This window comes from Eurypyga helias, unplaced genomic scaffold (genome assembly GCF_000690775.1).
Source record: "Eurypyga helias isolate BGI_N326 unplaced genomic scaffold, ASM69077v1 scaffold41497, whole genome shotgun sequence".
NCBI lineage: Eukaryota > Metazoa > Chordata > Aves > Eurypygiformes > Eurypygidae > Eurypyga > Eurypyga helias.
The window spans coordinates 82-19,579 of record NW_010260659.1 but is presented as its reverse complement, the minus strand read 5'-3'; the positions used below and the strand labels follow the sequence as shown (position 1 = coordinate 19,579).

General features: G+C 49.9%; 1 protein-coding gene across 1 annotated transcript; it reads left to right on the top strand.

Moving 5' to 3' along the window:
• Nucleotides 1-334: 334 nt before the first annotated feature.
• LOC104504343 (protein 4.1-like) lies at nucleotides 335-18,849 on the top strand (the record flags this gene model as incomplete). The annotated part of the gene is made up of 12 exons (XM_010155091.1): nucleotides 335-793; nucleotides 3,273-3,503; nucleotides 5,898-6,002; nucleotides 8,797-8,839; nucleotides 10,748-10,823; nucleotides 11,465-11,683; nucleotides 13,834-13,921; nucleotides 14,509-14,661; nucleotides 15,493-15,590; nucleotides 15,955-16,127; nucleotides 17,284-17,394; nucleotides 18,721-18,849. Coding segments are annotated over exons 1-12 (1,885 nt in total), but the record flags the coding sequence as incomplete, so codon positions are not given.
• Between the last annotated feature and the right edge of the window lie 649 nt (nucleotides 18,850-19,498).

Genomic DNA, 19,498 nt, shown 5'->3' with positions numbered 1-19,498 from the left:
TTAATCATTTGCTCTCGTCAGGCTGCAGACCTGGTGCCAGCGTATTTAGCAGTCTGGGGTCAGTGACATCCAGATGGTGGAAGATGCGTGGGCACATGTCGACAGAGGTGTTTCTGTCAAAGCAAACCTTAGCAGAATGAATGATTTCTTTGCTCTTAATGACCGTGGAGGCTGGACTTGGCAGGTCAGGGTGTAGGCTGGAGTTGGCAGGACGTGGTGGTATGACTGGGAACGTCGTGTGTCTGTGCTTGTGGCTTGATTTGAATAGCTTAATGCAGACTTAATTATGGGAAAGCTCTTGATTGAGACCTTTCGTGCCTCTTGCAGCATCATCATGACAACAGAGAAGAGTTTCGCGGCCGATGCCGACAATTCGGAGCAGCAGCAAGCCAAGGAGGAGGACGGAGCTGCTGAAACAAAAAAGCAGGAGGCTTCCCTAGAAGAGAGGGCCCAGCAGACAGAGGGCCAGCCTGCAGCGGGGCAGAAGCAGGCGGCCTCCAACGGCGATACGCCCGCGCACGAGGAGCAGAGCAAGAAGGAGCGCCGCACCTCCGAGGGCCGGGGTCTCTCCCGCCTCTTCTCATCCTTTCTCAGGAGGCCCAAGTCTCAGGTGTCTGAAGAGGACAAGGACACTGATGCACCTAAGGAGGCAGAAGGTGACCCGAAAGACCCGGGGTTAGGAGCCAGCCCTGATGAAGACATCCTGGTGAAAGCCCCGATTGCAGCCCCTGAGCCTGAGCTCAAAACTGATCCGTCATTAGATCTCCATTCCTTGAGCAGCGCAGAAACACAGGTAAAGCTACCGCTTGGCATGCTGCCTTCCATTCTTGAAAATGTGTCCTTTTAGCCAAAACTATAGAAACCTCATATCCTAGGGAGGGTAAGCTTAATCAGAAAAACTCCTGAGATGCTGAAAAGGATCTTGTCAGCTCCCTGTGTTGCATCGTGTGTTTCCCACTCTTGCATTCCTGTATCACTGTCCTGCAAGGTACCTGCTCCTGAAACTGTGCTCACACTTGACAGCATAACTTAAAATGGCCCGTGCTGTCTCCTTACTCTGCTGAGTAGTGGGAGTCACATCAGAACTAGAGTCAAATTCATAATTCACAACAGAGCGGTTGCTTGTCGGGATGTCCTTGGTGTGTACGGAACAAAGGCAGGTCAGTGGCATGAGGTGGGGATTGCAAGAAGACGTGGATTTGGGAAAGGGTTTCTTCAAGGAGCGCAAGCGTGGCACTTCAGGATGTGGTCATCTGTTCTGTCTGGCTGGTGCTGAGCCTGCCAAACACAAAATTTCTGCTTATGCATCATGTAGACAGGGATTTCTGCACAGCACGTGGGCTGAGCCTGGCTCCTCGTAGCCATCTGATGTCTGCTCTTTACAGCCAGGGTCATTTTTCATGCAAAATGCAGTTTTTAGAGCATAGTAGAAGCAGAGGCAGACATCTCCATGGGGAGACATTCACAAAGCTGCGCTGGTTGTCGATGTGGGGGTCTTACCTGCCCTCTCTTACCCCATGGCATGTGTCTTAGGTAGTTGCAGCTCTGCCTCTGCTTGTGCAGCTTCCCAGGGTTAGAGAAAGGTGAGTGCCCCTTCTCCTGAAATATGGATTTCTTAAAACCCAACCAGCCTGCCTGTACTGCTGGAGTCAGAGCACCTCGGTGGTGAAGTCGGGATTAGTTACCCCGCTGCCTTCATGTTCTGAGTGGGCTCCAGAGAGGTGTCCATGTCTGCAGGCTCTGGGTTTCAGCTGACTTTGAGCAATACTGTACAAGTCAGAGCATGGCCAGCTCTAGGCAGCACCCCTTAAAATTACAAAGGTCTAGAGAAGGTAGTAAGCAGCACCTTTTTCTTTCTTTTCCCAAATTTCTGAGCCTGTGACAGCCATGGGACGATCTCTGTTCGTGTTTTCTACCTCTGAGGGTTGGCATTAGCAGAAATGGGGGGGAAGCTGGAAATTCTTAGGTGATTTCAGCCCAGAAATTGTGTCTTCAAGAGGAAATGTGTAATTTATTTCTCTATTTAACATCAATTTGCTGCTTCTGAGCACAAGTGAGGGTGCACCCACAGCCTTCCTTCCCCATGGGCTGTTCATTTCAGACGAAGTATTTGTGCCTTTTTTTTTAGCTCTTCTTTTAGATCAACGTCAGTGGCTTTTTTGGACTGTGACACTCGGCAGATATTTCTGCCGTGAAAGCATTTGCGATGTGCTGCCTGTTTGATAAATGCTGACCGACGGGCATTATGAGCTTTGACTGATTCCCTGCTCCCGATTGTCCCAGCCCTGCTGGAACAGAAGTCAGCAGCTTGTGGACATTATGTAGTTTTTAAATACCTCCGTGCAGTTGTGCCTGGGTGGGATTTCGTGAGATGCGCTGGGCTGAAAAGACGGGGTTTTGCTCTTCCTCTGCCGCGGCTGCGTGCTTCTGCTGCATCGAGCCACTTCCAGCGCTTGTCGGAGCCCGCCGTGAACTCGTTTAACCTGCTGAAATGGCAGTGGGAAGAAAACCCGCCTTCCTTCCTCCTCCTGTCCCCAAACTGCATCCCTTTCTGCTATTTTAGTGACTTCATTATAGAATCACAGACTGGTTTGGGTGGGAAGGGACCCCAAAGCCCACCCAGTCCCACCCCCTGCCATGGGCAGGGACACCTTCCACTAGACCAGGTTGCTCCAAGCCTCATCCAGCCTGGCCCTGGACACTTCCCAGGATGGGGCATCCTCAGTAGGCTAAGGGAGGGTTGTTTGAAGGCTGCCTTCCCTTTCTGGTGGCTGAGAGCTGCTCAGTCAGCTCAGATGGCCGTGAAATCTCAGCACTGACCCCCCCTTTCAATACCACTGCTGCCATGCTGAGGGCTGGTGCGCTGGGCACAGCTCAGGGTGACACTGGGAGCGTGGGGACACATGCGGTGGGCGTCTGGCCTCGGAGGGCAAAAACTATCTAGTCCTAAAGGTGCTGTCATTAAGACCATGAAGATTTGCATGATATAATCTGCCCTGGTTTCTCTAATCAACCCTTTTTCTTTTTTCATTACATCCTTTATTAAAGGAAGACTTGAGAATGATTTGAAGGGCTTTAAAAATTCACATCACATTACCTTCCTCACCCAAGCTGCTGCTCCGGGTCCCAGGTTATACATTTAGCTCAGAAAATGAAGTTTGGAGTAAGATCCCAGCCCTGAGGTGCACCTGTGTGGTGCTTGTTTCACGTGAGTTTTTGGTTTTGCTTGACACGTCTAAATTGCATCTTGGGTGATGGGGGGGTGTCCTCAGCCTGCACAGGAGGAGAGGAGGGACGACCAGGAGCTGGACGGCAGAGACCTCGAGGGCAAGGAAGGAGAGGAAGCAAAGGAAGAGTGTGCCAAGCCAGAGCCGAAACAAGACACTCCGGAGACCAAAGCAGAGAAGGATTTGAAAGCTGCCCAGAAAGCAGTAAAACGACACAGAAACATGTACTGCAAAGTTGACCTGCTGGATTACACCGTCTTTGAGTGTGCCATGGATGTAAGTCCTTTCGGGGTTTGTTTGTGCTTCTCTTTTCCCTGTCCCTTCTCCTCCCCTTTGAAAAATCACCACAAACCCTCTTTAATAAGGGTCTCATTTGCTGCCAGTGAATTACACGACAGGCTTTACTGCAGAACAATCTTGCTGTAGGCTGTAACTACTTTAGTGTGTTATAAAGATCTCTGGGTGCCTAGGAATCTTTTTTATTGGTCTACAATTTCCAGGGTGCCTTGCTTTATAAAGGGGGGGTAAGCTTAAAAAAAAGTGATTTCACTTGCTGTTGATCTTCTCATTGTCTTTCAGGCCAGAGTTTAGGATTTTGTGTTAGGTTGGGTTTGTCTAAATACCTTCTGCCCCTTTGAGTTAAATGAGTTGTCAGTTTGTGCTTTTCTGTTCACCCAAGGTACATTTGCCTATCGGGTTGCTGGGTGACATAACTCTTGGAGCTTGGAGGTAAAGAAAAACGTGCCGTGTTTGGCCTGCAGTTGAACATATTTGCAGTAAACAATTGAAAATGATTACGTTGACTTACAGCACTGCAAACCCCTTCATCCGAGAGCTTTTCTTCTGCTTTATTTTGTGCATTCTCTCACAGGACCGTCTTGCTGTCAGGGCAATAAAAAGCTCCCAGAAATCCCCATTTTGGTATTGAAGCACTTGTCTGGAATATTAATAATCGGGTACTTCCCGAGCTTGCTTCCCTCCGCTTGTTTTTCCCAGTCCCGCTGGCTAAGTGGGCCAGGAGAGGGTATCTGGGCACAGGCTCCTTGTGAAAGCCGTAACCTTGGCTGATCCTGGGCAAGTAGGTCAGCGCCGGCCGTTTGTGTAACGGCGTCACTGCTGTTGCTGCCCGGGATCAGCCCGGAGCATCAGCGCCCCCGTCGCCTTCCCCTTTGCCAGGGGCTTTGTGTGCAGCCCCCAGAAGGAAACTGTTCCCTGAAACGCTGGTGGCAGCGTCTCCGCTGGCTTGCCGTGGCTTTGAGCATGAGTTTGGTGCAGCCACGTGTCTGCAGGCTGCACGGGCGACGTTGGTGGGAGAGCTGGGGGTGTGTAACGCCCTGATTTGAGCTGGGTGCTAGGAGCCTCCTTCTGTAGGTGCAGAGCGGTGATGGGCACTGCGGGGAGGATTAGGAGGGGCTGCTATGCCGGTGAGACCCTCTTGACTTAAGTACCTTTGGCTTTAATGCCGGTATAATCCTACTTTAGCATTTTGAGAATTTATTAAGCCTTAATTGGGAAGGAATTGCAAAGGTGTAAGCAAAGACCAGCACAAATGCCTTTATCCAGGAAGAATAAGTGGGTTCTGGAATCCTTTCCAGTTGACAGGCATGGAAGGTTTTTAACCCCTACATGGCTTTAAGTCCCATTTCTTTGCGAAATACCCAGGCTGACACTCTGTTGTCTATAGAGTCGCAGGGTACGCACGAAGGACCTTTCAGCTGAAGGACTGGGATGAAACAAGGCTCTGGTCTTGGATCAGTTGCCATGCAAATACGACTGAGGGGAGGGACGCGGGCACAAGCGATGCATTAGTAAAGCTTATTTTGCGTCACTGGAACCGCACTTTCTTTTCAGCAGAGCCTCCAATAGAATTAGCTGCTGCTGGTTACCATAGTTTTGTGCCTCAGGGATGTTTTCCTTCATGCATTTGGACTAAAAGGGTATCTGTTCCTGGGGCTGGTTCACTTCTGCAGGATTTTGAAAAAGAAGGAAAAAAAAAAAACCAACCCCAACCCAGGAGATCGGAATGCTCAGAGTGGATTTCTGGAGGCGAGTTGTTGTGTGCTAAGCAGCTTTTGATGCATAAGGCAGAACCGGAGAGCCTGGGTTTCATCAGCAGATGGGGTTGATGAAAATGCTGTGGAAATGATGGTATTTGGTCCTGAGCTGCTGTTTCTTTTGTGAACCTACTAAGTCAGGTTGCCCCCCAAATGGGAGACCACAGCTGGGCAGTGGTCTCCCAGTGGCAGTGGTTTCATACCCGGCGTTGATCACCTTTTGATCAGCTCCTGATTGCCTGGCAGCCTGGAGCTGGGACATACCAGTGCCCTGGATGTCCTTTTGGGAAGGAAAAACCTCCCAAATCCTCAGTGTTTATTGAGTCGTGTGGAGAAGCTCAGCTTTGGGGGACTTCAGGCACAGAGCTGGTGGCAGCGGAGAGACCCACTGCAGCTCCCGTTGCTTCTGCAGTTTGAGTTCATGCCTGAGGCCCTTTCCTATAAGGGGTGCTTGCTCAGAAACAGCCAGGAGATCTGATTCTGAGCTCCTCAGGACTCTTCTCCCTTCTTGATAGTGTACAGCGTGGTTTGGTTGTGTTCCCTTTTTCCCCTCTCCCGTGACCGAGGGCAGGCAAAAACCAGCTCGTCCTACAGCATTTCTGTTGTCTATTTGTAGAAACACGCCAAGGGGCAGGATCTACTTAAAAAAGTCTGTGACCACCTCAATCTCCTGGAGGAAGACTACTTCGGTTTGGCCATATGGGACACGCCGACCTCAAGGGTAAGCAGCTGCTGTGGCGTGGGGTTCCGCTCTTTCAAGGGGTCATTTCCCCTGGGGAGGAGGTGAGGCCTAAGCTCCTCTTTTTCGTGTCTTCCCCCCAGAAAATAACTAAGAGGATCATCACAGAGGCAGAAATTGTGAATAAATGATTACAGGAGTGTGGATTTTAGTAAAAAAGCTGCATGAACTTGGTTCTTCACTTGGAAAAAATTCATTATATTAGTTTACTGCTACATGAACTTGGATCTTGCGGAGAAAATTCGTTATGTTAGTTGACTGCAAAAGGATGCCATTAATTTGTAGCATTTCGTTATAACTGAAGAAGCCAGGCTGCCCTAGCTTGGTGTCGGCGTTGGTAAGGTTCGATTGGAGCCATCCAGAGCAGTTTTGAGTCAAGGCTTTGCCCTGCAAAAGAGCACGCGTGACTCTTCATACCAAAACTGTTACTCATGGTTTCAGTTTAAGATCTTTGTTTGGTTAGACTCCAGCAGTGTCTTATCTTTTAAACCCTTGGTTACACTTTAACTCAAGCAATTACTCAAGCTCTGTTTCGTGGAGCTAGCCAAAAGTGTGCTAAATTGAAATCGAGGGCCCACTTTTATGTCCTTTAGATGGTTAATGTTGGTCACACTCTGACTGTTCCCCTGCTTCACCTGCAGCAGTCCTTACTATGGCTGGCAGATGTTTGTCATTAGATACTTAATAATTACAGCTGTTAATTGTTAATACACTGGCACAAGAGCAGCCCATCGCTGTCTGAGGCAGGCAGAGCTCTGTCTTGGGTTGGTCTGTCTCTGGTGTCTTGCTATTTTCCTGTGTGTGAAATCTGCATCCAGGTGTATAGCCTGGAATTTTTACTCTAGGAGTTTGCTGTGCTCACAGAGGGGAGGGATAGAGGTGCTTTTAGATCCAATTAAGAGCAAAATGAGTTTAGCTGGAGCAGCTCAATGTCTCACACGTGTGCTGTGGGTAGCTCACTGCTGCATCTCATGGACCTCTGCGACTCGCTCTTCTCACGTCCAGGGCTGCTGGCATTGCTTCTTCCAAAAGCCGACGTGTGCACCTCCTTCCCCCCGTGCCGACGAGGGCAAAGGGGCCGTGCAGCTTTTTAACACGGGGATTGGAACCAGAGAACTTGTCAGGTTTGTGCCCAGAGCAGGGAGGATGGTGAAGCCGCTGCGCGTGGGTTTAGCTCCAGTGCGGTCTAAGTCTGGTTTGCTCTGATGGAGGAAAACACCATTTCTGGGGTTTTTTGGGAATCTTGCTGGTTATGTTTCACTGAGCTTCGAAGTCTGAAGCTCCATCTCTTGCTGTTACTTCAAACAAGATCAGACACCGAGTTATGGATTTGGTGGTAGAAATGATCTCAATAGGGAACCAACGGATGAGCTTCCGCACCTCACCCGTGACTGTGTGGAGCAGGAGGAGATGCATGTATGTATTCCGAGACAGGAAAGGGTTGTATGCAGGATTTTCCTTGATATTTAGGGAATAGACCTTCCTGAGGACGGGCATTTTCCCAGATGGGAACAGGGGATGGTGACAGTGCATTGAGCAGCTGGTCAGCCCCGACGGCCTGATGCTCACGCTGCTCTGAAAGGGAGGATTGTTTCCTGCTAATACATGACCCAGTGTTGGATGGAAGTGCCGTTAATTGCCGTGCCCGTTATTGTCCGCTGGATGAGGCAGGATGAGTGCCGAGGATGCATGACTGCACCCCGGGCTCGGCTGCCCAAAACCCAGCCCTCAGTGCTGCGGGAGCGACGCGGAGATGCTCTGTGTAAAATGCAGGCCCTGAAAAGACAGCAGGGGGCATGTCTGCCTTTCCAGTGGATTTTGCACCCCCTGTTTTGTAGGTTAGAAGGGCAAGCGTATAAAAAGATAAGATTAAATGTAAGTATCGCTGTCTCCCTGCCACGAAGTTACGTGTCCTTCTGGTCAAGACAGATTAGCTTGAGGGATTCAATGGGTTAATTCCATCACCTCGGGAGACCTGGACTTCCAAATCCTGCTCAGGGCTTGTGAAAACGAAGAAGGTGGTTTTACACGGCCTCATCGGTGCAGACCGTGACCTCTGCGGAGGGAAAGGCTCAGTCTGGACGTGCCAGGGGTTGGTCAGACCGTGCTGGCAAAAGCGGGAGTTGTTTTTTGAGGCTTAGTTGCACCACCATCCCACAAAACCCCAAATTACAGAGCGGGGGGAAAGGATATATATTTCTAAATTTGTAGTGGAGATAATTACTGGAAACTTGAGTCATACTTAAAAGAGACAAAGTTTATGTCATGCTGCTGTTAAAGATTCCAGCCTACCCTGGCGATGGGATGTTTTCACTTGTATTTCAGTGGTTAGGTCATTAAAAACCGTCGCTAATAATGAGGAGTCTTGGCAATCTTTGTTCTGACTGAGGTAAATATGGAGACACAGTGCCTAAAACGAATGCAGACATCCTATTGGCCTGTTTTTAAAGGTTCAGGAGGAAAACAGTGTGCTGCACAAGGGTCCTTTGCAGCTGGATGTGACTGCGACTGTACGTGCAGCCCTAATATGCTGCTTTTTTTTCCTCCCCCCCCGTTCCTTGTGCCTCCCCTGTGAGTACCTGGGAGGTGCAGGGTTGGAAATGCACCCACCGAGACCGCAAACTGGAGTAAAAGTTGTGAAATGCATTCTCTCTCCAGTTTCCATGGCTGCGTGGATGGCAAATGTTGTCTTTTTGCTGTATTTTTAGCCATTTACAGTTTTCTGTGGCGTTTCTGGAACGTCTGTTAAACTGTGAATGTTTTTATCCTCTTACAGACGTGGCTGGATCCTGCCAAAGAAATAAAAAAACAGGTTCATGGTAAGTAGATGGAATTTACCTTGGGGGGGATGTGTGGTTTCTCCCCGCTTCCCTAAATAAGCATGGCTTTGGTAGGCAATCTGGGGGCCCAGGAATGGGTGCGGGCTGTCTGGCAGGGACCAGCGCAGGTTCAAGCAGTCTGTGCATCCTTCCTCTTCTTCTTAAGTACTTAGTGATGCTCTAGATTTAGGAAAAAAATGCCATTTCCTTGCGAAAACCTAGCTTGGGGTGTGTTGGCCCGGCGCAAACCCACGCTAGCCTTGCTACCACGTGACGCTGCGATGGGAGATCTGCTCCCTGTTGGAGGATGGGAAGGTAGGTGTCAGTGGGAACCATATAAATCCCAAAGGAGATTGGGAAAATACCATGCTGAAGCGAGGTTTTGTGGACTCTGAGGCTGTTTTGGGGTGCAGATAGGGCTACTGGAATGATAAGTGGTTCAGGTAGTATCAGGGCAAATGCCAGATGCACTCTGAGGTTGTATTTTAAGGCCTGCTAGCACTGAATTAGTTCAAGGTGAGGGCAATGTCACATAAATTTTAGAGGCTTTTGTCCTCCCTCAGGAGCAAGTCTGACTGCTTCGGACTTAAAATGCTGTTTTCCAGAAGTAAAGCTGCCTAACGTGGGCTTTTGGTGGGGGGCGCAGAAGCCCGTGTGTCATTGAGGGGGAAATGCCACAGGGCTGTGCGGAAGGAACAGCTCCTGCTCTTACCAAGGTCTCTTGGAATCGATAGGATGCGCGTGAAGGGCAGGAGCTGCTGCTGCCGTGCAGCTGAAATTCAGCTCCGAAGTGTTAACGAGCAGCCTGCCATGGAGTCTGGTGCCCTGAGAGAGGTTAAATGGCAAATCATTTCATTTTGCTTGAATACACGTTGAATATGTCTGCACCAACGTACGTGGGTAACCTCTGCTACCTAAAACGTCACCTTGGAACAACTTCTTTTGGACGGTGTGTAAGAAAACCAACGCACCTTGTGTTTAATCCGAGTTGTGGCGTTGCATAAGAAGTAAATCCAGGGATGCTGCATCCCCACTCTTCCCTGTTGGAGGTTGCGCTAAAGCTCTGGGCACGTTAAGCGCAGGCGTATCTTCTCTTTCTGAAATAAGTATGGCTTCAGAATAGTGTTGAGGGGCACAACGGGGGGGGTGTAACTATGAAGATTACTTTGGGTGCTTAATGGGTTGGTCAGGACTATTTTCTGTGGGCAAACGAGGTAGTTTTCAAGGAAAAGAGTGGGTAACCCCTTCAGACTGTCCATACCACATACAGTGCCGATTCTGGGTGTGATTTTGGGGATTCTCTCTCCAGATAGTGCCTGTAATGGGGCTGGACAAGCTATGTTAAAGCATTTAGGTCTGGACTTGTGCAGCTCCTCCTGTCTCGGCCCTTCCTGCTTTCATCCAGCGATTGCTGCTTGTCCTGTGCTGAGTTTAAGCCGCGGTCCGACCGCAGTGCATCAGGCTGCCAAGGGAATTGGCACATCTGCTCTTTACAAGAAATCAGAAAATTGGGTCGAGTGATAAAACAATACTAGTTCATTAACTCCGGGCACGCGCCTGACCTCTCCTCATGAATCCTTCTTTTCAGTCTGTGAAGAAATCTGTAATTCAGCCTCTTAGCAGTAAATTAAATTTTTTCCGCAAGTTGTGGTTTATTCCTCTGCGTTTGCTTGCCCTGCTTTGTTTTCTCCTGCTTGTATCTTAGCTCCTGTAAATGAAATCGTATCTTACACCAGCTGCTGAGCAGCAGCTCGCTGTGCGAGCAGGCGGTATTAAAATCAGTATTATAATCGGCTGGCTCTATTTTGAAGATCGGATTGGATACTCCCAGCTTGTTTTTTAACATCCGACTATCACGAAGTTCTTCTGGTGTGTTTATTTTTCTCAACCTCTTCTTTGGAATTGCAGGAGGCCCCTGGGATTTTACCTTCAATGTCAAGTTTTATCCGCCGGATCCCGCCCAGCTGACAGAGGATATAACCAGGTGAATTACCCGGGAATCTTGCCACCAGCCGGGAAGCTCGCTCAGCAGAGTAGTGAATGTTGAAGAGAAATTTTGAACATTTGGGTGGTTTTCCATCCTTCAGCAAGGAGATCAGCTGTCTTAACAGCTTGGAGGGTGGGTTGGTTGGTTTTAGTGGATGTGGGGGATGCTCCCGCTCTCCGCTGAAGTCCACATGTGTCAGGCAGGGTTGTTTATAATCCTGGCATAGAATCATGGAATGGTTTGGGTGGGAAGGGACCTTAAAGCCCACCCAGTGCCACCCCCTGCCATGGGCAGGGACACCTTCCACTAGACCAGGTTGCTCCAAGCCTCATCCAGCCTGGCCTTGGACACTTACATGCGTGTTTGTATAGAAAAGTAAATTTTTATTTAAAACCCAGATTTTCTGATGGAGTCCTCTGCTCCCTTTGCAGAGTGGAGGTGACCTTAAGTCCTCCTGTCCTCCCCATTGTTTACCATGGGAATATTCCCCCATCAGTGGAAATACAGGTAGAAGTTAGAAACAAGCATCACGCTGCATTCATCAGTGGCATTAAAAAAAAGAGATTCTTTTTGATCCTCCAATATCTTTAGTTTTTCTGTGCTCTCCGTAAATGGTATTTTGCCTTTTTCCTCCCCAGGTATTACTTGTGTCTTCAGCTCAGACAAGACATCATTACGGGGCGGCTGCCCTGCTCCTTTGCAACTTTGGCTCTGCTGGGTTCGTACACAGTCCAGTCCGAGCTGGGAGACTACGATCCTGATCTGCACAGCCCGGATTATATCACTGAATTTAAATTGGCCCCGAACCAGACAAAAGAGCTGGAAGAGAAAGTTGTGGAGCTTCATAAAACGTACAGGTAAGGTGCGACGGCTGGAGGACTTGTTTGTGCACAGCAGCCTGAAATAATGAGGCTTTCTGGTGTTTTCCCCACCGCTGTTGCACGCTTTTGGTTTCCTGCTGCGCTGATTTTGATGCTGGCTACAGGAGCTTTAGCAGCAAGGTGTGAGTTTTCAGGTACTGAGGACGTTGGCTATTTAAACAAAAATCTAATACTTTCTAGCAAAACCTTTCTAGAAGCTGGAATCCTTTTTTCCCCCGTGAAGGGGAAACTGTTTTTAGCAAGCAGATGCAGAGTCTTGCAATTGTTTATTAACAGATGCTCTTTTCAACAGTTCAGCTGTGAAGCTGGCTTTTATTTCATGTGAAAATGCAAAGTTTGCTTGTTTTAACCTTGCCCTTTGCCCTTCTAATTTTGATTTGCTTTGGGATTTAGGTAATTTTTTTGGTTGCAGTCTGGTTGGAGCAGATCCTGCATCTTTGCCTACACGCTGTAGCCTACAGCCTGTTTGAGTTTTTCTGATGCCACCTTTAATGAGTAACATTTTACAGCCTGAAGTATGGCAGATAATGCAGGAGGTACAGACCCGTTGTCCACGTGTTTTCTGGCGCAGCCATGACCTGAGCAGATGTGTCTAGTTCAGGCTGGGTTGAAGGACCCCTGGGAGTCCCTCTGGTACCAGATTGAAGGGTCACAGCAACTGAACCTCTTCCTCATCTTATTTGGAGCTTATTTTCATCGGTGCTCTCTAGAGCGTGGATTGCAGAAGCTGTGCAGGGCTGTGTGAGAGCGGCCAGCCGGCAGCTTCTCCACCCTCCCAGAGACACGTTTGGGTTTTGAGGGGAAATAAAAGCCCATAAAAGCACTCTGTGATACTGAGGCCTTCAGCCAGCAGCCCCTTGACCTGTGAAAAGCTGCTGGCTGATGCACTAAGGACGAGAACAGGGCGAAGATGATGCCTTCTTGCAGGGCAGACAGGAGCTAATAACCTGAGTGCAGGGGGGAAGGGTGGGCGTGTGCCCCCGGCTGCGACCAAAGCTGCGATTAACACCTTGCTCAACCCCGCAGATCGATACTTTAAATTGATTCCCCTCCATTTGCACTGAGAGGAGAGGAAATGAGGGAAAATGAGCACAAGGCCGCTGACAAGCTTCATGACTTGAAGTCAAAGGCCGTTAGCTGTGCTCCTCACGTTGCTGAATTATTCATGGCTTCATTAGAAGGATGGTTCAGGGTATTGGATGTAGTTATATTTAATCTACTCCTGTGTGCAGGAGGGAGGAAGCAATATGCACCCAATTAATTTCTGGTCTGTATTCTGTGAACATTAAACTGTCAGAGGGTGTTCAGTGGGAAAACTCTGCTAAACCATGCTCCGGCTACTTTATTTGCAAAGCACAAGGCACACATTGGAGATGGTGACTGCTCCTGGGTCTTTCCCGTAGGATTGTCCTTACAGTCCTCTTTGTCTGCCCTGTCTCCCACCACTAACGCCTCTACACCGAGGTGTAGCGAGCGCTCAGGAAGAAAGACATCAGGGCAGGGAACAAAAGGAGATGTGTGCAGCCGGATGCTCTCCCAGCAGAGCTGTTGGATGGACCTCGTGCACCAGAAACTTATTAACAAGGGCACTTCACTCGCACTGATAAAAGCCTCCATCACCAGGAGGGTTCTGTTAAGCAAAGTTGGTTGTGTTGCCCCTCCTGCAGACAGGGTACCATCTGTTCCCAGAAAACGTCTCATTCATCTGGTCTGTCCCGGCAGGAATCGCTGCTGTGTGGTCTCAGCTGTCCCTGCGTTTGGTTTGGAGGACAATAGCTGGGGCTGGGGGGTCCAGAGGCAGGAGGGAGGGCAGTACCTGTCACCCTCTGCCTTTGACTGATCGTTGTTTATTCCACTGGGTCAAGTCCTGTAGCCAGTACTCCACATCCTCGCCTTGTTCCCCAGTGACCGGAGAGCTCCGCAGAAATAGCGTACATCCCTCTTATGGGAATGGCTCAGAGCACAGATTTCTGCATTCAGAGCAATTTAATAATTCGTCATCTGGACACAACTTTGTATTGAAAGCAAACAAAAATCTTAGGAGTAAATGGTTTTGTGAAGCCTGATCTGTCCTCTCCTAAAAGCAAGAGTTATGGGAATACCGAGCCCTTTCTCTCTTTCCTCAGGTCCATGACTCCAGCCCAGGCAGACCTGGAATTTCTTGAGAATGCAAAAAAGCTGTCGATGTATGGGGTCGACCTTCACCAAGCCAAGGTGAGAACCGGCACGTGTGCACCTGCCTGTGGATTTTGTGATTTGATCGCCCTTCCCTTGCAGGAGCTTTTAAGGAGGCTCCTTCTGAAAGCTGTAGGAAGTGAGCCAGCTGCTGGTACAGAACCAGACACATACAGAAATGCCTCAAGCATTCTTGCAGGAAAAAAGACTCTTCCCAATTGATTGTTGTTTATATATTACAGACAATTATTTATGTATTACAGGCAGCTTTACAAAGCTACTGATGTAGACAGATCCTTGCCCTGAGGAATTTAGACTATATAAAGCTCTGACCCTGCAAGGTGAGCCACTGTCCTCAGGGACACACAGGATAGAGTCTAGAGCAGCTTTTTGAGCAACCAGCGTCACAGGAAAGATCTGCAGGAGGGAGCGGGGTGTAAGGAGAAGCCTGAAGGAAAGACAAGTCTGGCCCTGGCTGCACAGGAAGCTGGAAGCTGAAGTCTGGGCAATGGGGAAATGAACTCACGGGAGCCTTGAGGGGAAGGCAAAAGGGGTAATTTGGAATGCGGACATGGACCTGAACCTTGTAACCCTGAAGCTGCTTAAATCCTCCTCTGCTTTCCCAGGACTTGGAAGGAGTGGATATCACCCTGGGAGTCTGTTCCAGTGGCCTTCTTGTTTACAAAGACAAACTGAGAATCAACCGCTTCCCTTGGCCCAAGGTGCTGAAGATTTCCTACAAACGCAGCAGCTTCTTCATTAAGATCCGGCCGGGGGAGGTACGTTCTGACTTCTCTGTGCTCGTGTCGTCTTTAATTGCCTCCTGATAATCACCAGCGTGTATGCGTCACTGAGCAGTGGGGGGCTAGGGGGAAGCTTCTCTCTGAATGGGCATTTCAGGCTGGTGGGTTTCTGATCTTGGCTGGGTGGAAGCTCAGGTGGAGCCGGTGACTTGCTGAAGCTGTAAAACAGCGGGTGACAGTTTAAACAACGTGTCATCCAGCACCACCTCCTGGCACTGCGTGGTATTCCCAGCATCCAGAGGAAAGCGGTGGGAAGTTCACAGTTGAAACTGGAAGAGGAGTAACTTCTTGCTGGATACGGGGCTCTTTATCTCACTTAAATATTAAAAGCCCATACAGACACGTAGCTTTTCCCCGCAGAGCGGGCAGGGAGTGGCTGCCTCTGGTGAACGGGGAGATCCGTGGAGCAGCCTGGCTGCTGGAAACACAGTGGGGAGAGGGGCTACAGGGGGAGCCTGCCTCTCTCCTCCTCTCCTTCTTCCTCCTACTTCAACTGCCATGACCCAGCCTGGCCGGGAAGTCCATTCTCAACTCCATCCGGCAGCTGGGCAGTGTCATGTGGGGGTAATTGAGCCTGAAGGGCTGCAAAACTCATGATGCTCCTCTGTAAATCCCGGTGCATCCTGAGTGGGGGGGTTGTGGACCAACCCCTGTCTTCCCATGGACCTGAGCTCCCCCTGCACATCATGGGGAGGGTTCAGCTGCTCTTGGCTGCCCCAGCAGTTTGTGCCGCAGGTCGATGGGCTGCGACTGGGCTCCTGCCACGTTTGCTTCTTGCTATACCTAAACAACTTCTATTTCCTGCAGCAAGAACAGTATGAAAGTACAATTGGGTTCAAGCTACCAAGTTACCGGGCAGCGAAGAAGCTGTGGAAAGTGTGTGTTGAACATCACACGTTTTTCAGGTGGGTTTTCTGATGGTGAGCTCACTGATGCTTTGGGGGAGCTGCTGACACCGAGCGCTCCGCCGGTGTTCCTTGGGGTTTCACAGAATTGCAGTGAAATGTTTGCAGAGACATCAAGTGTTTATACTGATGTATAAACTGTATTCATACTGTTTATGAATTTCTAAGCTTCATAAGATACATAAGACAAAGGTTTTCTGGCTTACAGAGATCATTGTTACATGTAGCTTATTGTTACTGCGAGCTGTTTTGTTAATCAAGTGGATGCAAGAGACTTCTTTAATTTGTATTTTAATTGCTCTTTACCTGCCGCTTCCTAGACCTGGAGGAGGTACGATTTCTAAATGGTGTGTGTGGTTTTCAGGCTGACTTCCACCGAGGCCATCCCGAAGAGCAGGTTCCTGGCACTGGGCTCCAAATTCCGCTACAGCGGCCGGACGCAGGCGCAGACGAGGCAGGCGAGTGCCTTGATCGACCGACCCGCTCCCCAGTTCGAGCGGACGGCAAGTAAGCGAGCGTCCAGAAGCCTCGACGGAGGTGAGTGTCAGGTGCCTCTTCCCTCGCCGTGGCTGGATTCAGTAGGGTGCTGAAATACTCTTTATATACCACCGGAACTCCCTGCTTTAAAAATATAACTTCTCACTTTACTACAAGACCTGGATATAGAATGCAAACTGGTAGTAGTGCTGGCAAGAACCGACTGACTAAAGGGGTGTAGGTGGGTGCTGAAGGCTTATGGCAAAGTTCTGGTGGTAAAGATATTTCTTCATTCAATCTCAGTGCATTTTCCTTTTAGCAAATCGGGAATTAAACTGTTCTAGGAGTTATGTTTAATGTAGCTTCTTAAATTACATAGTTTGCCTTGAGGGGGAGATTTTTTACCACAACTCCGTGAACTAATGTTGAAGTTTGTGGCATATCAATCAGGTGGGCTTGTCCCTGACACTTTTAAAAGAGATGGATAGCATCAGGTGAGAGGAGGAGAGGCATGGAGTTTGCTCCTCTTAGTCTGAGTCATGGGGTGCTTGTAAAATTAGGATCCAGGGGAAGGGGAGCATCCCTTTGCACCGGGAGGATCCGGAGGAAGGGGAGCATCCCTTTGCACCGGGAGGATCCGGGGTAAGGGGAGCATCCCTTTGCACCGGGAGGATCCGGGGGAAGGGGAGCATCCCTTTGCACCCAGGACACCTGATGGAGCAGGAACAGCATTGCTCTGAGCTCTGAAGTTGTGCTGCAGTCGGGGAGGGAATGGCCTGCCCCAGCACCCTGTGTCTGGCAGCAGCCAGGCTGCCCCTGCTCCTGGCATGGCTTTCCAGGGATCAGCGACACCCTGAGCCTGGGGGCTTCATGCCTCGGAGGTGGGAGGAAGAGGGCTGCTTGGTTTGAGCTCTGTACCACAGCCCTGATGCGGCGAGTGAAGCAAACTGCCTGCTTGCTGCAGTGTGGGTGTGCGTGTTACCAGGCACGGTGCATGGAGGCGAGGGGACCAGCGCTGTTGGTTGCCCCTTGGCCATGCCCTGTAGACCGTTATGACCCCGGATGAGTAGACAAATCCCCACTGCAATCCCACACCCGAATGTCAGAGCTTGGAAAAGAGCAGCCTGCGAACGTAACGCTTGTGTCCCCCTTCAAGTCTGCAGCCTTTTTCCGTCTGCTGTGTGGGCAGTCGTTAACATGTGCCCCGTTTCCTCAGCTAAACGTGCAGCTCAAAAAGTTGAGTTCAGAGCCGTAGAGGAAGAGAAGCAGGAGGAGGTGGTTGTGGTTCCCGAACCAAAACCCGTGGATCAGATCCGAGAGAAGCCAGGTATAGCTGTGGTGGTGGCTACAACTCTCTGCAGCACCTTTCCTATCCTTCACATGCTTGTTCCTGACAACTCCAAGTTTCACCAAACCTGGCGGCTTTCTACTTTTCGTTTCTTTGCAAGAAGAGTTTGGCAGTCAGGGGATGGCCTGGCACAGCCCCGGCTCTGGGAGACTCCTAAAATTTCTGCCTTGCACCTCGTTGGACTGTAACTCTTGCGGGGAGGTGGGGAAAAGTTTAGGATGTACTGGCACTTGAGAGCTGTCTCCTTATTAAATTTGGGGTTTTTTGTAAAGGTAGATTAGAAAATTTTAACGTTTGATGTTGAAACTTCTTGTAAAGCTTCTGAAATTCTTCATCCTGGGACCTGCTTGCCATTTTTTAAGCCTATTCTGGGGGTTTTTCAGGGTTTCAGAGATGCCACCCATTTTGCTACATGGACCTTATGTTTCTCTTACGATAGGTACTATTAATAAACATTAGTAAATATTAATGCCTGTAAGAGGTGTGTAGGTACAACAGCATATTTGAGTGCTAATAAGCGTGTGGCAGCAGCAGTGTTGTCAAATATTTGCAGTCTTCATCACTTAAATAGCGAATGCCTGTGGTGCATCAGGGCTGGAGGTAATTTGTATGCAAATGCATTGCCTACGGCTCCGCTTCCCTTCCTCCAGCCTGAGTTTAGCACAGCCCGAGTTTAGTGCAGCCTGCTTTTGACATCGCTGTTCTTCAGGTATGAAACCTAGATCAAGCTTTCGTAAATCAGCGTGGCACGCTGCCTCCCCACCTCTGCCTTGCCTTGAATTCTCACTAGCCAGCATCTCCTGGCAGGGAAGGCCTGATGCTGTAAAAGTGGAGAACGTAAGGCACCAGGGTAGACGGCTGCTTGTCCTTAAAATTAAGATTTGAAGTTGATCACTCAGGTACATTTAATTCGAGCTGTTGAGTTTTATGTAGGTTTTCATCTAGAGGAACCTGGGTGTGTTTTTCCTGGATTGTAGCAGCCAGCACCTGCATCTCCCCAGACTTTGAGCCCATCCTAGTAGCACTCTCGAGATCCGTTCGCGTGTCCCCACGCATCCCTGCAAAGCTTCTGTTCTTTTCCCCTCTTCTCCGATACACGGATGGGCCTGGCAGCACTAGACAGACTGATATGCTGTTGTGTGGTGGAAAATTACTTGTAAGCTGCCTGGTTTACAAACTTTCTTGCTGTTCTCAGCCGCTGCCCTGGAGAGGGATCTCTTCTCGCTCTTTCCTCGGCTGCGGTGACTGTCGTGTGTCTGTGTGGTTCTCCAACCGCTCGATTAACCCATGCAAACCTCTTTCTAGCCAAACACGCTCTTGAAACTTTTGAAATGAAACCCATTGCAGAGGAGGAAGAGGAGGAGGAGAAGGTAGAGGTGGCTAAGGTTCCCGTTGCTGAGCCAAAGTTACCGGAGCCGTTGCAGAAGCGGTCAGGTACAGCCGCAGCGGCGTTTGGCATCAGTGTGGCTCCTGCGGCCGCCCTGCTGGGTTGAAGTGATGTGGTGCCGTAGGACGGAGGTCGCATCGTTTGCGGTGGTGTTCGTTGCCGTTAAAATCGCACCCGGCTTTGCAAGTGTACCGTAACGCGCGGGCTGTGCCTCTGGGTGAGAGGCGGAGGTGCCGTGCCGTGGCTTGGCTGCCTGCCTGTGTGCTGAAATGAGCCCTCTTTACGCTCCTCTCTTGCTGTGCCTTCCCGTAAGGTTCGTTCCCCTGAGCTGTAGGAACGTGCGGTGCCTGAAAATCCCGTTGTGTGCCCCGGGACTGCTGGAGGCCACCTCTGCGGCTTCATTTCTTCACTAGAGAGCCTGCTGCTTCCCTAGCTGGAGACGGGATTCTGAGCAACTTCCCTGCTGCAGGCAGATCCACCCTGATCACAGCTAAGAGCAGAGTTGGTTAGTCATGGCAGGAAGAGGAGGTTGAAGCTGTGGAGGGAGGTAACTGGGAGCTTCACCTTGTTTTCTCGATTATTATGACACTAAGCCAGCCCCTGCGTGTAGACTCGAGGGTATTCCATGGGAGGGACAGCAGCAGTGGACCCGAGCTCATTCAGGGTCTCCTGCTGCAGCTGCCCCTTCACATTCAC